General features: G+C 45.4%; 1 protein-coding gene across 2 annotated transcripts in view; it reads right to left on the bottom strand.

The window, feature by feature from the left end:
• RCBTB2 (RCC1 and BTB domain containing protein 2) overlaps positions 1 to 26790 on the bottom strand; it is a 331364-nt gene that overhangs the window by 184694 nt on the left and 119880 nt on the right. For both annotated transcript variants that reach the window (XM_085621887.1, XM_085621886.1), the window contains one exon: positions 26028 to 26178. In XM_085621887.1, the coding sequence (XP_085478013.1) occupies positions 26028 to 26178 (151 nt within the window). The remainder of the gene's footprint in view (positions 1 to 26027; positions 26179 to 26790) is intronic.

A 26790-nucleotide genomic window follows, 5' to 3' on the forward strand; every position in this document is an offset into this window, starting at 1 on the left:
TAGGTGTGAGAGGCGGACATGGGTGCAAGGTCGATGTCCTCCATCTCCCAGTAGTGGGACTTGCTGGAGGAAAATATTTCTGGATGGGATGCCAGTTGCATGGTCAAGAGACCAGATAGGGAAGCATCTTCCTGTTATTCGGTGCCGAGAGGTGGGGAGGGATCTTCTTCCCCAAATAGGTGCTTTACTGTTACATCCTCCTGTGTGCCCTATGCCATTCTCTTCAATACTTGGATCTAAAGGCGAGGGACAGGAACAAGTTGTACACCTCGTGGTGGTTTGCCCGTGGATATTTTGAATGGCAGCAAGAGCAATTTTGAAAAGGTGTTCATTCCATCACCTATGCAGCATTCTCTGGCAAAGAAGGTACGGAGATGGCTCACGGTCTCCGAAGCACTTGATGCCCTGGGCGTCGATGGCAGGCTTCTGTGCTGCCATGTATTCATGTGTTGAGGAGACTAATGTATCAGACCTTCATTGAATCCGACGTGATGGGATCGAAAAGTGACTGAACAGGGGCGACAAAAACATGTTGAGGACACAACGACCTGGGAGCCCTATTAGTGCACGTCTGAACCAATGGCGTCAAAAAATCTATTTAACAGGGAATTGGTAAACATGCTCAATGTACAGCAAGAGGAGGGGATCACCCCTCATCCTGGTGACTCGACAGACTTCTTCGATCAAAAACGACTTGCAAATGTCCAAGCCCAACTTTACAGGGCAAGAGTATGCTAGGCATGTGTATCTACCATCACACATGCTTTTAAAATGAACTTTTCTTTGATACATTCCCCTGAAAGGTTAAGGGCAGCATTGGATAACTGAATTCAGCCAAATGTCCACAGGACTGGGTATCAGCTGGCTTTTCCAGCTTACCTTATATTCACCCGTTATGGCTAAGGGATGTGCACTCAATAAGAGGGGTTATAACCTGCACACCAAGTGTAGTGTAAATTTCTACCTTGTTAAATCAATAGTTTACTAATGGCGCGACCCTGTTGCCCTGACAAGCTCCTGTCCGGTAAATAAATCAAAGTAGCATGTGAGCAAAGAAATGTCGCATGAATACAAGGTGCGCTTTTCACTAGCCCAAAATTTGGTGCTATATAATTGCAGTAATTTGTACAAAACTTGTTTTTATAACATAATACATAAAGTTTCCATATAATACAATATTCACATCAAAATACATATTTTCAAGAGCCAATCTCAGAATTGCTCCTGTAAACGATAATTACACAAAAGTAATATTACATAATAAGTCACAATAAGTCATATTTATTTAATGATAAACCAAAATGCAGATTCATTCTTCAAGTCTTAAACTCAAGGTAGTGTTTACATATCCCAATGCATTTCGGGAAGACCCTTCATCAAGGGAACACTATCCAGGTATACAAACGGCAAATATTCAAAATGATGAGGAAATGACTGAAATTGCCAGGTTTCTTGATTGCATGCCCGCCCATAAAAACATTAGCATTGTAATACAAGTCCAGTTACTGCACCAATTGCGCCGTCTCTTCGGGAATCACTTCCGTTTTTTTAAACAGCCTCAAATAGGATTTGTCCTCCCTGCCCAAACTCCATGAGTTAAGAACGTCCCAGTGTACACGCTCCTCTCACCTCCTCCTTGGTTGCCGTATACGCCAATGTGAAGGAAGGGAAGGGCAGAAACAGAAATCTTCTATATTTCCTGTCTAAGAGTAAGAACAGTACTCTGATGACAAAGGGAAACTCTAGTGCTGCCTAGAGAATCAGAAGGTGTACTGTCTGGCATGAAAGGATCTTGTCCTGTTCATTTAGAGACCAGGTTTGGAGGTCAAGAAACCGTGCATGTCAAGGTTGGAAGCTGTGTACTGTTTCTCAGCTGGACATGCATTCTTCTTTCTATACAGTTACCAAAGCTAAAATACCTCATCCAGTGATCTGAGCATGACTATCTACACCAGTGACCCATGATTTGAAAGGCGTGTTTGCCTACATTCTGTGTCTAGGCAGCTCTAGCATGGGCTGATGATCATGAAAGACCAATATGCCAGTGCCCTGTATCAACACATCTTTCTTTAAGTGAGTGACTAGCATGCAAGGCTTGTGTGTCGTCAATTTCATGTCCCACACCTTTTCTTCCAGTGACTCAGGGCCTTGCAGGGCTCATGTGCCCCAACCCTCATGCATCACATCTTTAGTTCATGCAAAGGTTGAGGATGCAACACCTTTGTACCTCCCGCTGCAGGGCTGATCTTCAATCCTTTGACCCATAAACAGCTGACTCAACACGTGGTCTTGTGTGCTCACCTCCATCACTGCCTATCCTTCAATGTAGCCCAGACTTTGGCTTACTCCAGCACTATTTGTGTGAGCAGCCTATGCAGTCACTGCAAGAAGAAACACAAAAACCAAACTCCTGCAAGTCGATACTTCCCTGGCTATTAAGTCGGGATTATCACCATTCATGTACCCCTTGTGCTTGTACACAAGTCTAGAACACAGTTCAGTTAGGGAGAAGATGCTGGTAATGCCATGAAACCTATCAGATTTACTATGCATATAATTAAATTAAACATATCTTTTGCAAAAAGTATTACAAGATTTAGGCATATTGCAAGTGATACATATGCAGCGTGATTTAGACTTTCTACCATACACATGCCCCTCTAAAAGTAAGAGTGGCTGTTCAACCTTGCTACCTTCTGAACTACCGGAATTCTGTGTTTCCAAAGCCAGTGATAAGCCTTACAAGGATTGCCTTGAGTCACACCGACCCCAGAGTTATAGCCTGAAAATGCCTCACAAAAATGATGTTTTTAACCAGTTCATTTTGAGCCTTAGGACTTTCATTCTCCTATTGCTTGATATACAAAAGATTTGGTTTCTTTTATCCCAGGCAGACAACACTAGGAGGAACGAAGGCCAACCACTCGAATATATATTTTTTCCACTGAAATCTGTATTTCACCATCAATGAATCACATAATGCACCTTTTGAACTTGCATCCTATACAACCGAACCACTTCCTATTATAATGCGGCTCAGGAAAAGTTAGTTTTAAAATCTCTGCTTTTCCTCACAATTAAATGTCATCTACTTAATTAACCACCCACTTTAAAATTTGGGGTTTTGAAATATGGCCTTGTTTAATGTTCCACAGAACACAACTTTGAGTCCTAACGGATTGCCATCTGAAATAACTTGAAGTCAACATTGTACTGGAAATGAATGATAGCTCACCTCACCTTACTGCACCAGCTTCTGAAACTCAGCAGTCAATTGTTAGCTTATACAGGACCTCGCTATATTTGGGCCGAAAGATCATCTCACTCCTACCCTGCAAATATCATGTCAAGATCAAAGCAGGGGGTCAAGGCTCCACTATTGTGTTGCTCTTCAACTACATTAGCATGCTATCATATCTCATAAAGACTATCAGCTTCTCGCTACAACTGACCTAGATCACTACAACCAGTAAACCACCTTATACTATACAGTGAAAACAGAAGTCCTCAGCAGTTCACAATCTTGCTGTTTTCTCAAAGGTCAAAAGAACGTAGAGCGCCACCAACTCAAGCCAGGAAAGATGGGTTCCTTGGCGTTAATCATGGATATCTATTTAATGCTAATCCTTCAGGATTTCTCGCTAATCCCTCAACTCAATCAGGTAACTAAATGTTCATGCTGAGAATAATTTTTTCCTTTCTGGGGTGTCTTCAAAAAGCACAAGACACACTCAATTAGAACAGATCAGCAATATTGACATGGGGGCAATTGCCTACTTCTACTATATACTCTAGTGGCTTCACAACACAGCAGCCTGGTTACTCCTACACTGCCAATCTAGGGACCACATCTCATTGGTTCTACAGCTCTGTGTTGCAGGGATTCTGTTTGGAAACAGAACTATGCCTGGGATCACTGGACATCAATATGTAGAGACTGAGTCACGATACCACATCAGTACCTATGGGTCCAAATCCAACTAGCTCATAGTACCTTAGCTGCACTCTTAACCTTCCTAGAATAACAGGTAAATTGGCAACCTAGAACACAACACTCCCCAAAAGAAACAGTGGACATAGATCATCAACTTTTGTTTACTCAGTCATGCAGGTCCATAATAAACAAAAGAATGACACGAGGAAAGTTTACAATATTTATTGAAACTATCATGCTCTATCATGAAGCAACTCGGATACAATTTGGAAACATAAACACTTGAGCAAAGTAATTTGCATTACGAACAAACTGTATACAATGGAAAGCCCTACCATGGCGAAGGATATATCTGCCTAACCCTACCCTCGCTACATGAGCACAGAGATATATCAGTGATCTCTGGGATTAGCACTGGACCCCATACCTGGCATTTGTAGTGAGCTGGTCTGCATCTCAGATTGTGCAAAGCTGGTGCGCCCGAACGAGGACCTGTCCTTCTGCTAGAAATCCTTCTCTCCGTTTTCAAAAAGGCAAGTCTTTGTTTATTTGATAAGAAGTGCCATGTTGGAAAACAGCAGCTGGGTCTCTATGTTGTGTCTAAATGTCAGAATATGTTGCTGACCAACCACAGAAAAAAAGGGCAAGATATTGTTCGATATTGTACGAAATGTTCAGACTGAATCCCAGGAAGAAGTACTCAATAAAAAAACATGTGCAGCATATTTCTAAAATAATATTGTGGCACTAAACGGACGTGTTATTTTGTAACATGAGCACAGCAAAGCTACCTACAACATACAATTAGGCTAAAATAGCGGAGAACTGAGTAGGTCCTAAAGGGAACTTTCTACAACTTGCACTAACATTAATTAGCCAGACGGATCCCATTCAAGGTACCCTGCACTACCCAATTGGCAATCAATTGTGCAGGATTCCTCTTCCTGCATCAAATACTTTGTGCCTGGGTGGGGCATGAGAGCTGGGCTGCAAGATGAATACACACAATATCTGTAAGAATCTTGCTTTGGTGTGGACTTCCGCAGCTGATGGACCAGGGGATTTATGCTATCAAAGCACATAGGATACTTGATTTCTTTGGAAACTAAGCTGGAATAGCGCTCATCTCTGAAATTACCCATCTGCTTTTGAGAGGCTCATTGGCTGCCTTCATGTGCTGGTTAGGCGTGGCCCACTATTGCAGGGTGGTGGTGGCACAGTCTCTGTGTCCTCTCTTCACTCTCTGAGCAGTACAGTGGCACCTACCCACTCAGACAGAATGACTGCAGAACAGTGTAAGCACCTCAGACCATGTACCTGAATGACTCAGCTTCCATAAGGCTCCAGACCCAGGCTGTTCTGGGGAGGGCCTTGCCCAGTAGCTGCAGAGTAACAGCCGGCGCAGCCATTTAGCAAGCTGGGCCTCTTGTGCTGGACCCTGGTGCTTAATGTGAGAGCTGGACCCCAGGTGTGTCCCTCCATGCTGGGAACATTTAGTCTGGGGGTGAGTAGTTTTACATGTCAAGAATGGTTAGATGCTGATCGCAGAGTCTTTTGGTCGCATGTACTCCTGTATAAATGATGGTATTATACATGTGCATGCCGCAGGTGCAGCAGAGAAACACCCCGTAGTATATCTGCGTACCTACAGATTTTACGCCTGTTACAGCACTGCTCACTAACTTTTATCTACAAGAGCTCTGACAACTGAGATATGCAGTGTATAGTAAGGGGACAAAGGCGTCTACTCATGCTCACATGGGCAGGGAGTGGACCCTTTCTCACGGAAGGGGGGACCATGCCCGATGTGACTCTACTCATGCCACTCTAACAGTATATGCTCTGGTGGGAATGCTTTGGGCCAGTTATTAAGCATTTCATGTGTCGCTTAGTGCTGTAAGGTGAGTGGTGGAGGTGACCGGTTGAAAACTGTTTGAGACTCTCTGATGGAAGTCTACTGTGCCTTGATGTCGAGGCATTTGTAAATCTGGGTGGGTGGGGCAACACATTAACAACCACAAAATGTTAACAGCTGGAATATACTGGAGGCTTGTGTTTTCATATTCCCCACCTGGCCTCTCTTGTCTTTGATTATGGGTAGCGGAAGGCAGAAGCATCCTTAACTTCTCTTTGGCTCCTGGAAATCCACTAAAGCAGGCATTCACGGACAACTGCCTCAGACCATGGCTGGAATTGCAGTGAATTCTGTGACTGATGTCGCAGACACTAAATCCCTGATCTTTACATGCAGCAAAGCATCTCAGCCATTGATTCACTAATGCTTTTAAAAGACCATATAAATTGGAGACTAGATAAACTGAACTCTTACACAGACATGGTGTATAGGCCTTGTATTAGATATCGAAGACAACTCAACCACCGGAACTTCAAAATGGTTTCAAATGGAATAAGTTCTAGAACTAACTAATGCCAAATAAGAAGCTCTTGAGACACACAAAAGAAGGAATAATATAAGCATTGCAGTAGTGACCGATTCGATGGTGAAAGGGAGAATGGAGGTTTGTAGAGACACTGATTACTGAGTTATGTGGTAGGTCACATCTATCCTCACTGTTCATGGTGGAGCATGCTCACCAATCTTTTGCACCTAAGCATCCACCTGGTGCCCCTGCTAGACCTATAATAGCGCACCTCTTGAAGTACACCATCTGCCACTCACACGCTAAAAACCTTGCATATCAAGGATCGTTTAGCTCCATTCTCCTGGAAATTTCACTTGCAGTTGACAAGGCTCGAGGCACATTTGCGACTGTTATGAGGTTGCTTTACAGCAATATCCTCTATGCTATGCTTTATAAGGCTAGTTTAAAGACTATGTTGCCAAGTAAACAGAACTTCTTCACTATCAATAAACAGGCTGCTACCTTCCGACAAAAAAAACAACAAAAAAAAACAGAAAGGAGGTCCAATGAGCTGAGATGCAGGAGCCCACTCTAGATTGAATGATATAGACTAAATGCTGACTGGCTCCGCTGCTGTGGTCCGAATTCTTCTTCTTCACAGCTTCACTGACTTTTCTTCCCGATTACCCTCCTTCCGTAACTGGGACTCTCACTGACTGAGCAAGATTAATATGGCGCTAGGGGAAGGGATAGTGAGCAGCATCTGTTCTGCAACTTGCAAAAGGTCCAAGAGTGCCTGCTGTCAATGTGCTACAGGCTGCATTTTTGTGTATGTGGGAAGACGTGAAGCGCATCCTCACTAACAGGGTTTCTTACACAACCCAAACACATTTCCCCTTTCTACGGAGTCTTTAGAGCTGGTGTGCCACCCACCATTTAACTTCAGACCCCCTCCACCTATTAGTGGTTGTTGAGAGTGTGTCCTTGATGCCCACATACTTGTATACTTTTGGGACTGGTTATCACTATTGATCAGGCACCTGTGTTAGGGATACATCCTCTGACGGTTTACGGGTAAGCATGGTGATGGTGGGTATGGAGTTATATGTTCTTGCAGTCCACTGGCCCTTTGCAGCAGGTCAAAGATTTAACGCTACCTTTAACAGTGGTAGTGGCCAAGATGACTCCTTCCCAGGCCTTGATACATATTTAAGAGCTGGGTGAAAGATGATATCATTAGGGCAAACAGTGAATCCAAATCATCACCTGAAATGTCCGGTTTAAATAATCCCTGCAAGGTTGGATTAATTGTTGTATATCTTGGCAGGCACAACATCGACACTGCTTTGCTTCAAGAAACCCATTTAACTAAACACACAGAGCAACACTTGGTATTTAAGAGTGGTGCCCTTAGGTTTTAGTATCTAACCACTTGGGCCATCATCATCCCAGAATAAAATGCTGCAAATATGAAGTCCATCTACGCTCAAGGGCCCAATCGAAGCCCTGCCCCCGGCATGCCTACTCCACAGGACTGCAACCCATCAGCACCCACACTTTGCTACCTATTCTAAAAGTCTCCACTTATTCCGTGGCCTTCCCAGATGCTTGGTAGAACACAACTGTGCTCCTTATGCCCACTGCGGACCCTTCAATACTCACCAACCACTGACCGATCGCTGCGTTACCATTCCTGGCCAAGGTCTTGGAAAAAATTATCAACAGACACCTCACTGAATACCTCAATGACCACCAACTCATGACCACTACTGAGTTTGGTTTCGGACCCAAACACAGCATAGAAACTGCCCTTATCACTGCCATAGATGGCACCCGCATGACTCTGGATGGAGGAAACACAGCGGTCTGCATCCTCATGGATCTCTTTGCAGTATTTGACACAGTCTCTCACCCTATCCTCATCCAACATCTACACAACATCAATATACAAGGACATGGACTCTGAGGTATCTGCTCCTTTCTGACTGGAAGGACACAGTCAGTAAGCCTTGCACCGCACACCTCGGATTCAAGCTACCTTATCTGCAGAGTTCCGCAAGAATCCTCCCGAGCCCAACCCTCTTCAAAGCATACATGATCTCTCTAGCCAGCATCATCCGCTCTCATGACATCAACTACGTTTCCTATGCCGACAACATGCAGCTTACTCTCTCACTCACGGACAAGACCCCTAGTACCCGTATCAAGTTCAATGCCTACATGTTAGAATTCACCCACTGGATGAAGACCAACTGTCTAAAGCTAAATATCGACAAGATACAAATTTGTGATATTTGGGAAGAGCACATCACCCTGGGACTACACCTGGTGGCCAATAGAGCTAGGGACGACAACCATCCCCACCACCCATGCCAAGAACCTCGGGATCGTCATCTGCAGCAAGCTCAACATGACTGCCCAAGCTCAATGCTGTCACCTCCTAATACTCTGAAGATGCGGAGAAAGATTTTCAAATGGCTCACAAACAGCAACCGCAAAACGATCATGCACAACCTGGTCACAAGTAAGCTGGTCTATGGGAACACCCTCTATGCCGGGATCAACAAAAAAACTCACCATAAGGTTGCAGACCATTCAGAACTTGGCAGCCAGAATCACCCTCAACACCCCACACCACACCACACACATCACACCACACCTGAAAGAGCTTCACTAGCTCCTAGTTCACAAATGAGTACAATTCAAATTTCACACCCACACTTTCAAGGCACTACGTAATACTGGCCCAGCATACCTCAACAATCGCATCTACTTTAACAATCCTTCCAGACACCTCCGCTTACCCGGACTCCTACATGCATACAAGTCACGCATTCGAACAAAACCAGATCCGGGGGTCCAGTCTTCTACTTCATCGCTTCTAAAACATGGAACCACCTGCCACTACACATAAGAACTTCCTCCTCACTTCTTGAATTACACAAGAAGCTGAAGACCTGGCTTTTTGAGTATTCACACTAGAGCCTAGGAATGGATAGACACGTAACTGTTCAGCTCTGAGGTACACTCCCAGGTGATAGAGCACTGTACAAATCTGCATAACATTATAAACTAGGGGAGTTGCCATCATTGTTTGGTGCTCTATCATATATGTCCACTGGATGTGAAAGAGGATAGTGTAGGACACTTCTTTACCGTGCAAGGTATTTTAGGTCACTCACATGTCACACTGTGAACACATATGCCCCAAATGCATATTGGCCTTCCTTTTTCAGAATGCATTGGAGATGTGCTACCACTAGGACACCCACACTTTGCTAGAGGAGGTCACCTTAACCCTACTCTAAACCCTAGACTGGATAAATATAATTTGATGTTTGAAACACCAACTCCTGTGGCTGTCGTCTACTAACCGAATTAGAACTGTACATATTCGGAGGGCTAAACATCAGAGTACCCTAGCTTACATCTACTACTCAGCTGTTCATGATATGTCCTCCAGAATAGATTATTGGGTTGGCACAAGACATGTTTGCACATTGATGGATTCACCAGAGTATAGGGCTAGAATGTTGTCTGTCCATTTCCCAGTTAGGTTCCAGATCAGACCACATGACATGACTACTCAATTCCCAGACAGGTGGTTCCCACCTATGACTTTCCACTGCCCACCTTTTTCTTTGGAGCTTAAGGAAGCTAGAGTGGAATACTTCAAGCTAAATGAAGGGTCAGTAGATAGCTCATGTATCTAATGTGAAGCTTTCAAAGTAGTCATTCGTCAGGTCTGTCTTGCAAAGCAGACAGGAGTTTTGAAAGCAATATACCCTCGACTCAGTGGATTGGAAGACAGACTTGAGCCATTCAAATCTAAATTTTCTTCTTCAGGTGGGGACTGCGGTTTTGTCAGAGCTCAATGCAGCGCTTGTGGAATACAGAGACGAGGCAGAAGGCAAAGTGAAATTTATAGTTAAATAAACTATAGTTAGGGGTGTGGCTGAGCTGACGTATTATGCCAATATCCTGGTTACTGGACACATTAGGGACCGCCGAAAGAATAAGAACCCCCTTGGACCTGGGATAGAGCCATGGAGTGGAGATTGGTGCCGGTGGGAGGCAGCCACAGCTGAACAGACAAGCCTGCATTAGGGCAGATGAGAGGCACACAAAAGGGAGCGGGGACAACTCAGAAGGAGACAGGGCAGTAGAGGAGCCCCCTTATCTTCGGCGCCTGACGATTGAGACCCTGGGTTCCCAGTGTCTGTTGCAGCTTACATAGGAAGAAGGTAGAGACTGGGGGTTAAACTAGCAGGAGCACAGTGGCGGCCTAGGCCTGTGAGCCAGTGAACGATTTTGAGGGAAAGTGTGGTGCTGGGGGGATGCTGGTGGGTGATACGTTGGCTGAACTGTCTTGGGTGGGGACCCTGAGGAATAATTCGGGGAGGTGCCGGAGCAGAGACTCAGTGAACCTTGGTAGACAGAGTGCAGAAGCTCCCCTCCCCCCACTGCCCTCATCCTAGATGGCACGCCATAATTCATTTACCTAGACCGGGGCAGAGTGGAGGGCTGGAGCCACCAAAGGATTTATAGGAGCCTGCACTATTGCCCCTGCTTCCAGGAAAATACAGCAGTCACTGCTTTGGGGCACATAGGAGGATGTGAACTTGTTTGTGGGCCACCAGGGCTCACAGGAATATTTGCAGGGGGGATAGCAGACCAGAGGGTGGATCCTGGCTGCGAGGCCTCCCACTCTTGCTGCCTGTGATAAAGGCTGCATCCTGGGGCAAGCGGGTCAGAACCGCAACTTACTGTGTTGAGAACAAGGGGGCACCCCGCTGGCGGTGCAGTGGAGCCTGAACCTGAGCAAGGCAACTGGAATGGACCCTAGCTAGAGGCCGACACAGTCTGAAACAGTTGTGTGTGGCTGGGGGCTCCCCAATGCCCAGGAGTTCAGTGACCAGTCATGGGGTGAGACAGACCTCCCCCACACCAAGCATAAACAGAAATTGGTAAGTTTGACACCAGGAGTGTGAATAAATAATTCATCACAATGTGCAAATGCTCCTAATAAACACATCTTTCACAAAGTACAATAACAACACTTCAAGTTGTGGAACGGGTAGATACCCTGCATCGCCCTTGCAAAATTATACAGACCCGCCTTTGAGGAGGGCCTTTCCACGCCTGACCTACTGCTATATTATTATTTTGGAAGTTTGAGGGGTTTGGGGACCGGCGTACACTGTAGAGGGATGTGCCCTGGGTCAAGACCACCTACCACCCCTGCTGTATGGAAGCAATATGCTGTGCACTAAGCCTACCTCCACGCGAGAAGTACTGATCACCTCGAAAGAGGCAGCGAAGGCCACAGGAAGGGCTGACTGACTGATGTTAGAGACCCCGCTGTGGAGGGGGAGGTGTAGTTTCTTTTCTGTAACTCCAGTTCTGTAGTAGGGGTATCTCTGTGATAGTCATAATCTAGTGAATAGTCCCGCCCATGTGCGGGGACCCCGGAGCAATACAAAAATAATCTCTTAAGGTGTCAAATCATGCAGACCTGCATCCACCTTTAAGAGAGAATTTAATTTAAAGACAGATAATGCAGCCTATACCCACAGGCTACACTGTCCAGTACTTCAACTAGAATTCCACCAACATCCACAAACAGCACTGCCTGTCCAGCTTTTCTCCACAAGGGAAAACACCCTGCCTCTCCCAGCAAAAGCCTCTGGAATGATAGAGAGGAAGGAATGGACAGACAAGCCCCATAGGCTGCCATTATGTGGCTCAGAACAGGATACTGTGCCTTTAAGAAAACTTTCCAGAACTTTCCCAGTATCCCAGAATGCAGAGCATGTCCCTTTTACTTTCAGTTCTTTTTGAAGGCGTAGCACGCCAGACCTGTAGCATTCCTTACATGAATATTCATCTCTCCACCGGGGAGGAGGGTGGGCGCTTATGACTATCACAGAGATACCCCTACTACAGAACTGGAGTTACAGAAAAGAAACTACTCCTTCTGTAGTAGGGGATCTCTGTGTATAGCCATAATCTAGTGAATAGAATGGCAAGCCCATCCCCACACAACAACGGCGGTGGAGAATACACAAGACAATACCACTACTGTGCGAACAAATTTCGCAGCGAAGCCTGCCCAACCTGAGCATCTGCCCTGGCATCCGTGTCCAGACAGTAATGCGCAGCAAAGGTATGGACCGACTTCCAAGTGGCCGCCTTGCAGATTTCCGCAATCGGAACATTACGCAGCAAAGCCGTCGTGGCAGCTTTGCCCCTGGTGGAATGAGCCTTAGGTTTACCCACTAAGGTCTTATTAGCCTTTTGATAACACAATAGTATGCAGGACACAATCCACTGAGAAATGGACTGCTTAGAGGTCGCGAGACCGGTCCTGACTGATCCATAATTAACAAACAATTGGTCTGACCTACGAATATCCTTGGTCTTATCCAGATAAAATTTCAACACCCTCCGAACATCCAGGGAATGGAGAGACCTTTCCGCTGGCGAAGAGGGATTCTGAAAGAACGTAGGTAAAGTTATGGTCTGGTTGACATGAAAATCAGAGATAACCTTAGGAAGAAATTTAGGGTGAGTACGCATCACAACCTTAGCAGCATGAAATACAGTATAAGGTTCTTGACAACATAATGCCTGAAGTTCACTCACCCTGCGGGCCGATGTAATGGCCACTAGGAACGCCGCCTTCCAGGATAGATGCTGCAATGAAGCCTTGTGAATGGGTTCAAAAGGCTCCCTCATCAGTCTGGACAGCACCACATTCAAGTCCCAGGAAGGCGAGGGAAGTCTGACAGGAGGAAACACTTTCTTCAAGCCTTCCAAAAATCCTTGACCACAGGAATCTGAAAGAAGGAAGGCTGTGAAGGGCATTTCCTGTAAGCAGTCAAAGCAGCCAGATGAACCTTAATGGAATGGAAATTAAGGCCAGACTGCGCCAAATGTAAAAGATATGGAAGGATGACATCTTCCTTACATGTCGTAGGATCAAAGTTCTTGGACTTACACCAGATACAGAACCTCTTCCACTTATAGGCATAGGACGTCCTAGTGGAAGGCCGTTTAGACTCCTTCAGTATGTCCATACAATCTTCTGGTAGATTCAGATGGCCATATTGCACTATTTCAGGAGCCATGCCGCCAAATTCAAAGACGAGAGGTTGGGGTGCACCATCCGCCCCCCGAACTTCGTGAGAAGGTCCGGCCTGCACGGCAACCGTATGTGAGGAAGGAGAGACCGGTGAAGTAGGTCCGTGAACCACCACTGTCTGGGCCATTCCGGGGCGATCAGGATCATCCGCGCCCTGGACTGGGACAGCTTGATGAGCACTGCCGGAATCAGGGGAATGGGTGGAAAAGCGTACAGAAAGCTGTTCGACCAATCGATCCATAGCGCATTCCCCAGCGTCCCCCGCTGGTAGTACCTGGATGCGAAGTCTCGGCATTTGCTGTTTTCGGCGGTGGCGAACAGATCTACGTCTGGAGTCCCCCACCTTGCGAAGTCTTCTCCTAGTACTTCGTCGTTTATGACCCATTCGTGGTTTTCCTGAATCAGTCTGCTCAGTGCGTCCGCCTGAGCATTCTGTACCCCTGGCAGATGCGTGGCCGTAATCGTCAGTCCTCGGGCCAGAAGCCAGTGCCAGATCGCCTGCGCATCCTGCGACAGAGTGCGCGATCTCGACCCCCCCTGCTTGTTGAGGTAATACATAGTGGTTGTATTGTCCGTCTGTATCAGCAGCGAGTTGGTCTGGAAGGACGGAAGGAATGCCTTCCGCGCCAGGAAGACAGCTCTTAGTTCCAGGAAATTGATGTGGTATGTCGATTCCAACTGGGACCACTTTCCCTGAATCTGCAATTCCCCGGAATGCGCTCCCCAGCCTTGGAGAGACGCATCCGTCACGACACTGTACGTGGGAATGTCCTTGTGGAAGGGAACCCCCCTGAGGAGGTTCTCCGCCGAGCACCACCACTTCAGAGACTGAAGAGCATGTAGAGACAGCCGTATCTTGTTGTCCCAAGAACCTGTCCTCTGATCCCACTGATCCTCCAAGCACTCCTGCAGTGGTCTCATGTGCAGCCGTGCGTGACGCGTGAGGAAGATACATGAGGCCATCGATCCCAGCAGTGAAGACACCTTCCTCACTGTCGTCGATGGAGCAATCCTGAGTTCCTGGGCCTTCCGAAGGAGTGATAACCGTCTCTCCTCCGAAGGAGACACGCTTGCTGACCGCGTATCGATGGAGGCTCCCAGGTACTGAATGCACTGGACCGGAGTCGGAACCGATTTGGACATGTTGACGTGTAACCCCAATTTGCGCAAAAGAACGCACGTCCACCGGAAGTGTTCTTCTGCTTCCGAGAAGGATGAGGCCTTGATCAGCCAATCGTCCAGATACGGGTAGACAAACACCTTGTTCCTCCGCAGGTGTGCCGCCACCACCGCCATGCACTTCGAGAAGGTCCTGGGCGCAGACTTTAGCCCGAATGGCATAACTGTGTATTGATAGTGATTGGCGCCGACTTGGAATCGCAGGAACTTCCTGTGCTTCCGTGCGATGGGCACATGGAAGTACGCATCCTGTAGATCTATGGCACAGAGCCAGTCTCCCCGTTGCAGCGGAGGGTAAATCTGATGCAACGATAGCATGCGAAACTTCTCTCTGCGAATCCATTTGTTTGCCTGTCGCAAATCCAGAATGGGCCTGAACTCGTTCTTGTCCTTCTTGCGAACGAGGAAGAACCGAGAGTACAGACATCTTCCCCTTTGAGACAGAGGTACCTCTTCTACCGCCTTTTTTCTCAACAAGATGTCTGCCTCCGCCTGGAGCTCTCGCAGCTGAAATTGAGAGCTTACCGGCGGAATCGCTGGAGGCGGGCTGATAAACCGAAGACTGTATCCATTGCAAACAATATTCAGCACCCACTTGTCCTGAGTAATTTTTCTCCACTCTGCCGGAAAAAATGTAATGCTTCCCCCCACTGGAGTGGGTAACGGTTGAGGGGGAAGTAGTCGCTCAGGGCCGAGACCCGGCCGGGCCCTTGGTAGTGGTAGTAGCCTGCTGGCCTCCTTTACCCCTCTGGCGTTTCTGGAAGGGCTTCCGGAACTGCTGCTGTTGGTGCTGCTGCTGACCCGAACCCTGCCCACACCCTCTGCCCGTAGACCCGAATCGCCTCTGGAACAGGCGCTTCTTCTTCTCGGCCTTCTCCAACCCGACAGCCGTCAGGGTCTCCGCCTCCGCCTTCATACGGGCCATCTCATCATCCGCATGTTTTCCAAACAGGGTTTCCCCCAAGAAGGGCAGATTGGCTACTCTGTGCTGAGCCTCTGGCTTGAGCGACGTCAGGCGCAGCCAAGAGTGACGCCTTTGATGGACGCCATGACCGTAGGAGTGCGCCGCCAACAAGGAGACATCCGCTGCCGCACTGATGACCTGGTTCGAAACCAGCATGCCCTCTCGCACCGTTTCCAGGAAGTCCTCCTTCCTGTCCCGGGGCAGCAGATCCACATACTGGTGGAGGGACTCCCACAGGGCCCGGTCGTAACGTCCCAACAGCGCCCCCGCACTTGCCGCCTTCATGGTGGGAGACGCGGTCCCACACACCTTCCTGCCCGCCGAATCCAGCCAGCGGCTTTCCTTGTCGGGCGGGACCGTCGATGAAGGTGCAGTCGCATGCTGCTTCCTCGCTGCCGTCACGATGACAGAGTCCGGCTTCGGGTCCATCCGTAAAAAGGCAGGGTCCGAGTCCGGGGCCCGATACTTTTTCATGAGCCGTGAGGGAGCGGATTTCGTCACCGCGGGGGTGAGGAACAACTCCAACGCGGGCTCCACCAGTCCCAGCACTAGAGGTAGCAGGGGGCGAGACAGGTGCTTTTTGTGTAGAGTCTCGAATATCACGGACGTCGTGGGTGTCGGTACCGTCACCGTGATGCCCAACTTGGCTGCCCCCCTCAGCAGCACCTCCTGGAAGGAGACCAGATCATCCACCGGAGACACCCTAGTCCCCGGTGAGTCCGACAGCGTCGGTGAGAAATCCCTGGCCGAGGACCTTGTGTGCGACCTGGACCTGTGCCTCCTATGGCGTCGTCCCGATGTCGACGGCGACGACGACCGTCCACGACTCCGCGACCTTCTCCTCCTGAAGGAGCGGGAGCGCGACCTCCTCGGTTTTGGCCTGTCCGCCGGTCTAGCCGGGCCCGGCGACCGTGGGTGTCGCGGCCTTGGCGTCCCCTGCGGTGGAGTCGGATACCTGGGCAGGGAGACCGACCGTGGTGGAACCGCAGGTGGCCCCAACGGCGTACGAGATGGTATAGGCGGCGGTGGGGGCGGTGGAGGCGGTGACACCGGCGGCAGTGGTGGCAGCAGTGGTGGTGTCGGCGGTGGTGGTGGTGATGGAGGAGGCGTCGGTGGCGGGGGCGGTGGTGGCAGAGGTGGAGGAGGCGGAGGTGTATACACCACGGAGTACACCGATCCTGGCGACTCCGTTCCTCTCTTACTCCTGGCGGCAGGGCTCCCCCTGCGCAGTCTTGACGTCGACCTCCTCGACGTTGACCTCCTCGACGTCGACCTCCTCGGCTTCGGTCTCCTCGGCTTCGGTCTCCTCGACGGCGATCTCCTCGACGGCGATCTCCTCGACGGCGATCTTCGCGACGGCGATCTTCGCGACGGCGATCTCCTCCGTGACGTCGATCTCCGTGACGTCCTCCTTCTCGACGTCGACGGCGACCGCCGCCTCGACGCCGGGTGTCGGCTGGCTCGCTACGTCGAGGAGCCCCTCGACGGCGACCTTCGTCTCTTCGACGACGGCGATCGGCGACCTCCCCTCGACGGCGAGCGCCGACGCCGGGTCCGATCCTGACGCCGATGGCTTGATGGCGACGTCGACGGCGTCGTCGCAGACGATGCCGATCTCGTCGACGGCGGTCTGTTCAGCTCCTTCGACGTCGATCGTCGACGCCGCCGCTTCTCCCCAGAGCCCTGGGGAGATGGCGAACAGACCGTAGTCATCCCCCTCGACGCCGCCGTCGACGCCCTCGACGTCGACAGGGAGTGGGGACGCTTGCTGGTCTTCCTGCCCCTGGGGAGCCCCCCAGAGGCCTCAGCATGGGCAGAATCAGCCCCTCCAGACCCACCTCGTGCCTTCAGTCTTCTGTCCTCCAGGACCTGGAGCCTGATTTTCATCCTGTCTCTCAGGGTCCTGGCTGAAAAAGAGCGGCAAATCTCACCCTCCTCCTGCACGTGGGACTGGGGAAGGCAGACGATGCACACCCTGTGTGGGTCTGACTTAGCCTTTTTCCTTTCACAATCAGGACACTTGTCAAACAAGCCAGGCATGCTGACAACACCAGAAGGAAAGGACTTTACTAACTACTATTACTTGAAAAGTAACCAATAAACCCTTGAAGAGGGAGAGCTCAATGAAAAAAGAACTGAAAGTAAAAGGGACCTGCTGTGCATTCTGGGATACTGGGAAAGTTCTGGAAAGTTTTCTTAAAGGTACAGTATCCTGTTCTGAGCCACATAATGGCAGCCTATGGGGCTTGTCTGTCCCTTCCTTCCTCTCTATCATTCCAGAGGCTTTTGCTGGGAGAGGCAGGGTGTTTACTCTTGTGGAGAAAAGCTGGACAGGCAGTGCTGTTTGTGGATGTTGGTGGAATTCTAGTTGAAGTACTGGACAGTGTAGCCTGTGGGTATAGGCTGCATTATCTGTCTTTAAATTAAATTCTCTCTTAAAGGTGGATGCAGGTCTGCATGATTTGACACCTTAAGAGATTATTTTTTTATTGCTCCGGGGTCCCTGCACATGGGCGGGACTATTCACTAGATTATGACTATACACAGAGATCCCCTACTACAGAACCAGACTTTCCCAGATATCGGTGATCCGTGGATTCGCCAAATGGGATACCACTGGCATCACAACGCTGGGGGATGTCATCTCGTGTGGGTCTCTTAAGGCTTTCTTGGACCTGCAGCAGAGTACCAAAAGCATCAATCCCAGTTTTTTCACTATCTTCAGTTACGACACGCCCTCACCCCTTACCTACCCTAGGGCACTGAAATTACAACATATTCACAACTAAAGGCGAAAATCATGGTGACTGTCATCGACACACACAAGCTATCCGCTATTTATCAAACGTTACTGCACGAATAGCCAGACATGATGGTGACTGTGAGAGAGGCATGGTCCTGAATCCTAGGCCACATTAAAGAGAACTGGAGGGAGGCATTGGTAACCTCAAGGGAGACAATAGTGGACGCTAAGTTTCGTCTTATTCAACTTAAAATACTCCACCACACATACCTTACTCGGACATGCCTACCTATTTTGGGGCTGATTAGCTCTGGCAACTGTATGCGCTGTGGCGATGCTGACTGGGATCTACTACACACCTTCTGGAGTTATACCATCCTATCAAACTTCTGGGAGGGGGTGCTGGGGACTTTAGGGACGGTGTTGGGCTGGAGGGTCTCCAGGGAACTGAAACTGATCCTATTACATGTCGCGGAAGATGTGGAGGACATTAGATATTAGAAGGCACTGATTTGGCTGGGATTGCTTGTGGCTAAGTAAGACATTGCGAGTGCGTGGAAAAGTGAGGAGGCCCCGTCGTGGGTGGGATGGGCAAAGGGCATGGACTTCTGTATGAACGTGGAGTGCCCGTTGTATCAGACTGGATGATGCCCCCCATAAGCATGGTAAAATCTGGAAGAACTGGACAGACCATCAAGGGATCCACTTAGAACCTTACACATCTAGGCCCTGGCTTATGAACGAGATATGCTACTTCAAGATCACTTCCTGTTGAGACTCAATAGGGAGACATACTGGTTTCCTGACCTACTGACTTTTGCTAATGACAGCCGTAGCCACGGCTCCCTGGTCCTTGAAATATAGTTATATGGTTTTGGGTGGCGATGCGGAGGAATAATGGTGAATTGCTACCACTGTTTATCTGCCTTGCGCCAGACTTGCCTTTTATTATGTTATGTTTTACTCAATCAAAAATCACTAAAAAGTTATTTTTAAAAAAAGACTGAAATTTTGGGGCCCTTACCAAAACCCTAAGGTATTAAGGCCTACTTAGAAGATCAAGCAAAGTTCAGATGGCTAGAAAGCCTATCTCAACAATCAACATCAAGTCACTCTATAATGAAGCAAGTGCCTGGGATGGAACCACAATGCTTAACAACATCCTTTACAAATAGAGCTCAATTCACAATCCCTCAAAGGCAGAATTGCAAATGATGTAGGGAAATAATAGGAATACATTTTAAAGACATATATACAGATATAAAATCTCAAACCATGGGTAGGCTGGGCCCAATGACGTCAAACAAAAGATAATCACTCACTATGCAGAAAAATAAAAATGTCTTTTTATGATCTCGCCCTTATTCTGAGAACTAAAAGAAAAGCCCAAAAGAGGGGGCTTCTCCCAAACATGGACACATACACAATTCTTGGAAATATTTACGTGTGCTGGCAATATCCTATCTGCCCAGCTTGGTATTTGAGTTACATAGTAATTTTCAACCAGTGTTTTTTTGTGGGTTTTGCATTATATATACTACTGCTTATAATCCAGAACTTTGAACTTCAGATTTTGGTCTTTGTTCTAGACTGCTGATTTTCCCAATAGACTGATGTAGTGATGTAGTAAGTTTATATTGTTTATGTTGTGCATGCTTAAGTGATGTAGTAGTTAGAATTTCCAAGTGTACATTCGAAGTTCTGTATTCTGTATGACTGAGTGGAATCTGATGTTCAGATTCTGCTGGGAGCTTGAAGGATGACTACTGGTATTCTTCTTTCGGAATAAACCGTCTATTTACAAGATTTGCCTCATTCAATTCCTTGCAAGATACTACAGAAATTGGCGACGATCTTTGTGGATTCGGATTTCACGCTCTACTGATATTCAAGAAAGAAAAAATTATTTTTTCTTCACTTCGTTACCTTTTTTTTTTTTCTCGACCTTCGTAAAGGGAAGGATAGAACAAAGAACCAGAGCGGCATCGTGGATTCAGCAAATTGCTGTGAGTGCTTTGATCTGTGAGCTGACGTAAATTGTGTAGCTGTTTCTCTAATTTAATACGAGTACAGTTAGCCGTTACAGCGTCGCGAGCGCACTCACCAGCTTGCGTACTTCAAACGCGAGTCGGCGTTCTTCTTCTTATTCGTCACACGCAACAACGCTACGCAAAGCTTGCTGGGATATTCATTGGGTCACGCTGCGTGACCTTTACGTGCCGCCATTTTGGATTTAACTAAGTCGAGGAAGCTTTATCACTGGTTCCTTAGCAACAGCTACACGGAGTTTACCGGTGTTTTGCTGAATGCTGAATCTCTTCTATGTGGATGTAAGCACTTCGCGCTATACAAGTTCCAGGTTTTCTGGTTAGTTTTTTTTTTCTTTCCCTTCTCTTTTATCCTTTTAATAAAAAAAAAGGGAAACAAACATGGAAAGAAATGCAGAAACTTCGTCTGCTGTTCCCAATGTGGTTAACAATTTAGTAGTTGGTGTGAACTTAAACACTCCAAAAGAGTTCTTAACGAGCCCAGGTGAACCAGCAGTTAAGTGGATTGATTGGAAAGAGTATTTGCTGAATTACATCGCAACATTAGAGGATAATAGTGGCACTCTATCTCCTGAAAGAAAAAAAAGAATTCTTATGCATTGTCTTGGCCCTGAAGGGTTGCGAATTTATAATCAAATGCAAAAAACAGAAAGGGCTGGAGATGTTGATATTTTTAAATGTGCTATTCTGGATTTAGACAATTACTTCGCACCCATTGTTTGTGTTGCAATTTCCAGACGTACGTTTTATAAGAAGAAACAGCAAGAAAATGAAACTATTGAAGATTAAATTTCTGCGCTTAAAATTTTAGCAATTCCTTGCAAGTTTGGCACTCTCCATGATGACATGATTAGAGATCAATTGGTCATTTGTCAGAAAAATAAGAGTATTCAGGATAAGCTTTGGATTGAAGGGGATTCCAGCTTGAAAGATATAACTACTCTCATTAAAAAGGCGGAGTTGTCTGAAAGAAGTGCCAAGGCAATTACTGACAGTACTGAAAAACTTGCAGTTAATTTAATTTCAACAAAACATAAAGGGAAGAGCATTTCACAAGGAAATCGTTTTGTCAATAACAAGCCTTCTGATAAGAGTACTTCTAAGTACCAAGGGAAGTTTGCTTGTTACAGATGTGGTAGCACTAAGCATAATGCTAGTTCAGAGAAATGTTATGCTAGATCTTCAAAGTGCCTTAATTGCGGAATTGTTGGCCATTTAGCTAAGGTATGCAATAGGAAAAAAGTGAACAAGAAAGCCAACCAAATCGCTTGTCTTACAGAGAATTCAGATTCTTCGGACAGTGATTTTGATGGTACTCAGTTTTCTCAAGCTGCCTCCGCTATTAAAAAAAAAACAATTGTTATTAACATTTCGAGTTCTGATAAAAGTAAACCTTTATGTGTTATTAACTTTGGTGGTATTCCTTTACAGGTAGCTGCTGATTCAGGATCCCCGTTCACAATTATAGCTAAACCTATTTGGGAGGATAAGTTTATTAAATTGCTTGGTCCACATTTAAAACCTCCTGATATTTCTCTTGAAAGTTTCACGGGTGAGAAAATAAATATACTTGGTTTCAGGAAACTAAAATTTCAATTTAAAGAGAGACATGCAGTTTGTAAACTATACATTTCGTTTGATGGTCCTTCTGTGTTAGGTTGGAAAGATCAAAAAGCACTTAATATAATTCTTAACCCCAATAGTCCAGAACAAGTTCTGGTAGCAGGCGACAGTGCCGACACTAAATCTTGGGTGATTAATGAATTTGATGACGTATTTAATGGGAAGATTGGCAAGCTTTTAGGGTTCACACACCTTATTAGGGTTAAACCCTCTGCAGTTCCAAAAATTTTCAAAGCACGCAATATACCCTTAATAGTCAGAGATGAGGTTAAACTCGAGTTGAACAAATTACAAGATGCAGGCATTATTGAGCCAATTGAGGCGTCGGAGTGGATTTCTCCGTTGGTAGTTGCCAGGCGTGCCAATGGAAAAATCCGCTTGTGTGTTGATCTCAGGAACTTAAATGAAAATATTATTGTAGATCAATTTCCATTGCCAAGAATTGATGAAATGCTTTCATTAACGAGGGGTTCAAAGTGGTTTTCTACAATTGATTTGTCTGCGGCATACCACCAAATTGAACTTCATCCGTCTTGCAGAAATCTTACTTCTTTTTCCACTCCTTTTGGATGTTTCCAATTTCGCAGAATGCCGTTTGGGTTGGCTTCTGCAGCCGCTGTTTTTCAAAGGTTGATGAATCAGTTATTTGGTGATATGCCGGGCATAACGTTTTTTCAAGATGATATTCTTGTAATGGGTAGAGACAAAAGGGAACATGATGAAAGGTTAAGATGTGTTTTGAAAACTTTAATGTCAAGAGGCTTGACCGGAGAAATTTCAAAATGTAGATTTGCTGAACGTAGTGTGACCTATTTGGGCCATGAAGTAAGTGATCATGGAATTAAACCAAAGTCAAAACTTATCAATGCTATTGTTGATGCTCCTTCTCCTAATTCCAAGGATGATTTGAGGTCGTTCTTGGGGTTGGCAGAATTTTATTCGAAGTTTGTTGAGAATTTTTCTGTAAAAACACATCCTATGAGACTCCTGTTAAAAAACAAAGTTACTTTTGAGTGGTCTCCTGAGTGTCAGAATGCCTTCATGTCTATTAAGGAGGCTATTAGCAAGGCTCCATGCCTCCAAGGTTTTGACCCTTCTGCGGACACAATTGTCACCACTGATGCAAGGGCTAAGGGGCTAGGTGCTGTACTTACTCAAACTGATGAAAATAATAAAGAGGTGGTTATTGCTTTCGCATCAAGATCTTTGTCACCATCGGAAGAAAAATATTCTGTGATTGAGAGGGAAACTCTGGCTTGTGTTTGGGCATTAGAACATTTTAGAAAATTTTTGTGGGGAAGGAATTTTACTTTAAGATCTGATCATAAACCATTGACCAAACTTCTTACTACAGAAGGTTTATCTAAAGCTACTGCTAGGATTGCCAGACTTTCCATGAGGCTACAGGATTTTTCGTATACTATCAAATATCTTCCTGGTGTTAAGAATAGGACTGCTGATTTTTTTGAGTAGGATGTCATTACCTTTCATAGAACTTGATTGTAATTATTGGAATGAATTTTCTGTAGCCAGTGTTTCTTGTGTAGATATTCTTCAAGGTTGTATTGAACAGTCGGATTGGTCCTTGGCTGAGAAAGAAGATACTACTTTTCAAGAAGTTAAATCTAATGTAATTTCGGGTTGGCAAACAATGAACAAAAAGGATATTTCTAACGAAATTAGAGGATTCTGGGAAGTTAGGAATGAATTGAGTATTAGTGATGTATTTTTGATGAGAGGTGATAAAGTCGTGCCTCCTTCATCCTTAAGGGAGAGGATTATCAAGTTGTGCCATGAAGGTCATTCTGCAATCACTAGAACCAAACAAAGAGTTAAAGCTTTATATTGGTGGCCTGGAATTGATGTGGCTGTGGAACGGTTGGTCAGAGAATGTGTAAATTGTGAAATTGCAGATAAAACGCACAAAACCCTTAACCCCCCTTCTTTTCCTGTACATTGTCCAAAAGCTCCATGGCAAGAACTCAGTTTGGATTTTATGGGACCTATGGTAAGGCAAGATGGTTCCACAAAATACATAATTGTACTTGTGGATGTATTTTCTAAGTGGTTTGAGTTGACTTTAGAAAATCATGTGAATTCAAAGTCTGTAATTTCATTTCTTGATTCGATATTCATCAGAGAAGGTTTCCCAGCTTGTATTTTGACAGATAATGGTGTACAATTTAAATCTGATGAGATGAAACAATATTTACGTTCTTCTGGCATTGTACAAAAATTTGCGGCACTGTATAATCCCACTGGCAATAGTGTAGTAGAGAGGATTAACAGAATCATTAAAGGTATTATTCAATTATCTAACAAATCTAATTTATCTTGGGAGAATGAGCTAAAAAAATGATCTGGTCCTACAGAATAACTATTCATCCTTCATTAGGGTGTAGTCCTTTCTCTATCATGAGGAGTAGAATTCCATTTTCTAAGGAGAATCCTAGTTGGATGAATAGGAATTCTTGTGTTCATTCAGATTGGGACAATATTAAGCAACATATTGAGTTGTCTCAACGTAAAAATAAGTCTTATTTTGATTCTAAACACGGATGCAAACCGTGTAATCTTTGTGTGGGTCAATGGGTTCGTGTTAAACTTGCTAAGAAAACTCCTAAAGGAGTTAGTAAGTTCAGTCAGCCACATCAAATTGTTAAAGTAAACAATAATACAGTTGTTTTGGATAATGATGAAGTTTGGCATATGAATCGCTTGGCTATAAGTAAAAATTCAACTAATGAATTAGACATCTTACCGGAAAAAAAATTGTTTTGGTGGAAGTTGGATTGCGATTCTTGTTCAAACTCATATTCTCATACTGTTTTGGATGATAATTTAGTGCAAAGTTCATCTGATTCCTGTGTTGATGATTCTTTAGGAGAGGTTTCTTCTAAGGGTCAACTTGATTATAGTAATGTAACTCAACCTGAATGTATTGGTACCTCTTTAACTATGTCTGATAGTGTAAGAACTGCTTGTGGTAGAGTTGTTAAGAAACCATCGCATTTAAATGATTTTGTTTGTGATTAATTTCTGTATTTTTTTGTTTTGTTTTGTTTTAAAGGGGAAAGGGTGTGTAGTGATGTAGTAAGTTTATATTGTTTATGTTGTGCATGCTTAAGTGATGTAGTAGTTAGAATTTCCAAGTGTACATTCGAAGTTCTGTATTCTGTATGACCAAGTGGAATCTGATGTTCAGATTCTGCTGGGAGCTTGAAGGATGACTACTGGTATTCTTCTTTCGGAATAAACCGTCTATTTACAAGATTTGCCTCATTCAATTCCTTGCAAGATACTACAACTGAGTGATTAAAACCATATTATTGTGCAAAACTGTTCTGTCTTACTTAGCTTTTCCTCCAACACAAACAAATTGCTAATGGAAACGCCAAGGAGTTAAGGAACCAGAAGAAAAAGTGGAACTGCCGAATGTTAATTTTGAACCTGAAGACCAGACTTTCCGGGGCCACTCTTAAATTGTTCTAGGCATGGTAGGGCTGGTTTTCTTTTTACAACACACTGGTAAAGGATTTTTAGTCGATATGGTACACTCAATACTACATACTAATGAAACGGCTTTAAAATTGGTTTTGCGAGTGTCTATTTTAACACTAGCCTATTTAATGAAGCACTGGCTGTCCATATATTTTCATGCAAAAGAAGATAGTAAATGTAGTTAATAAAATCACTTCATGTCCTATGTGGGTCTCTCTGAAATCTTGGTGTTCCCCATACTTGAAATACATTCAAAACATATTGCACGATGTTCACCTGAAGATGCGATGACCTGGTGGCCATTTTAACAACACTGGTCAAATATGCAATGTTAACAAAAATAATAATCAGTGGTTTGCAGCGGGCTAAATTGTATCTATTTAATGTCCAATGCAGCAATAGCCTTCTACCATATGTGTTTACACACAGCCGCATGTTGAAAGCAAGGCTAGGAGTTCACCCTCACCACCACAAGGTTCTAGGATCGGTGCTGCCAAATTTCAACCATCCCACAGATTGTTTGCTTACCAGCAGTGATGACAACAACATGTGGTCCACTTCCAAAGCCAATTTGTGAAATCCTTTTGCCACATAAGTTATCCAATCGCTTTGGTTCAATGGTGTTCTGAATATCTCCCGTCCCCAAACAGCCACTACTGTTTGTACCCAAGACAAACACCTATGGGGAAAGGGTAAAAAATAAGTCTCATATGAATAGTAATGCAATGAAAGCCTCTGATTCAAATATATGAAACAGTCAAATAGCCATTTCATTTTTTACTGACCATTTTCCAAGGAGAAAATGGCCATTCCCAAGGCTAGGAATCAGCAGAAAAACTGATATTTCCTACTTCATCATATATTCAATGTAAGGTACAGATTATGCAGTCCAAGTATTGTCATACAGACAGTCTATCCATAACTCTAAATACAATACTTTTTTGTTTAAGTGTCAGAAAGTCACTCCCTTTATATGCTGGCAGCTCTATATCATGTCACAGAAAACATACAGGGAGTTCAGTAGGCTGCAAAGCACATCACCTAACAGGAAGGCAGTGGAACAGGCCCAATAAGTATGAATGTTTGAAATCAATAAAAACACGTCCAGCTCTATTTGAAAATCTAGTTTTAAAGTTAGAAATAAATGAACTTTGAAACAGTTAATCACTAAACATAATTTAACTAAATGTTTCCTACTATGAAATGCACCTTTTGTTTGAAAATATTTACCTTGAAGGACAAGGTTTTAATATTTTTAAGTCAGACTATTTCAGCCTAAACCGGGCCATAA

The sequence above is a fragment of the Triturus cristatus genome, chromosome 8 (genome assembly GCF_964204655.1).
Source record: "Triturus cristatus chromosome 8, aTriCri1.1, whole genome shotgun sequence".
Classification (NCBI taxonomy): Eukaryota; Metazoa; Chordata; class Amphibia; order Caudata; family Salamandridae; genus Triturus; species Triturus cristatus.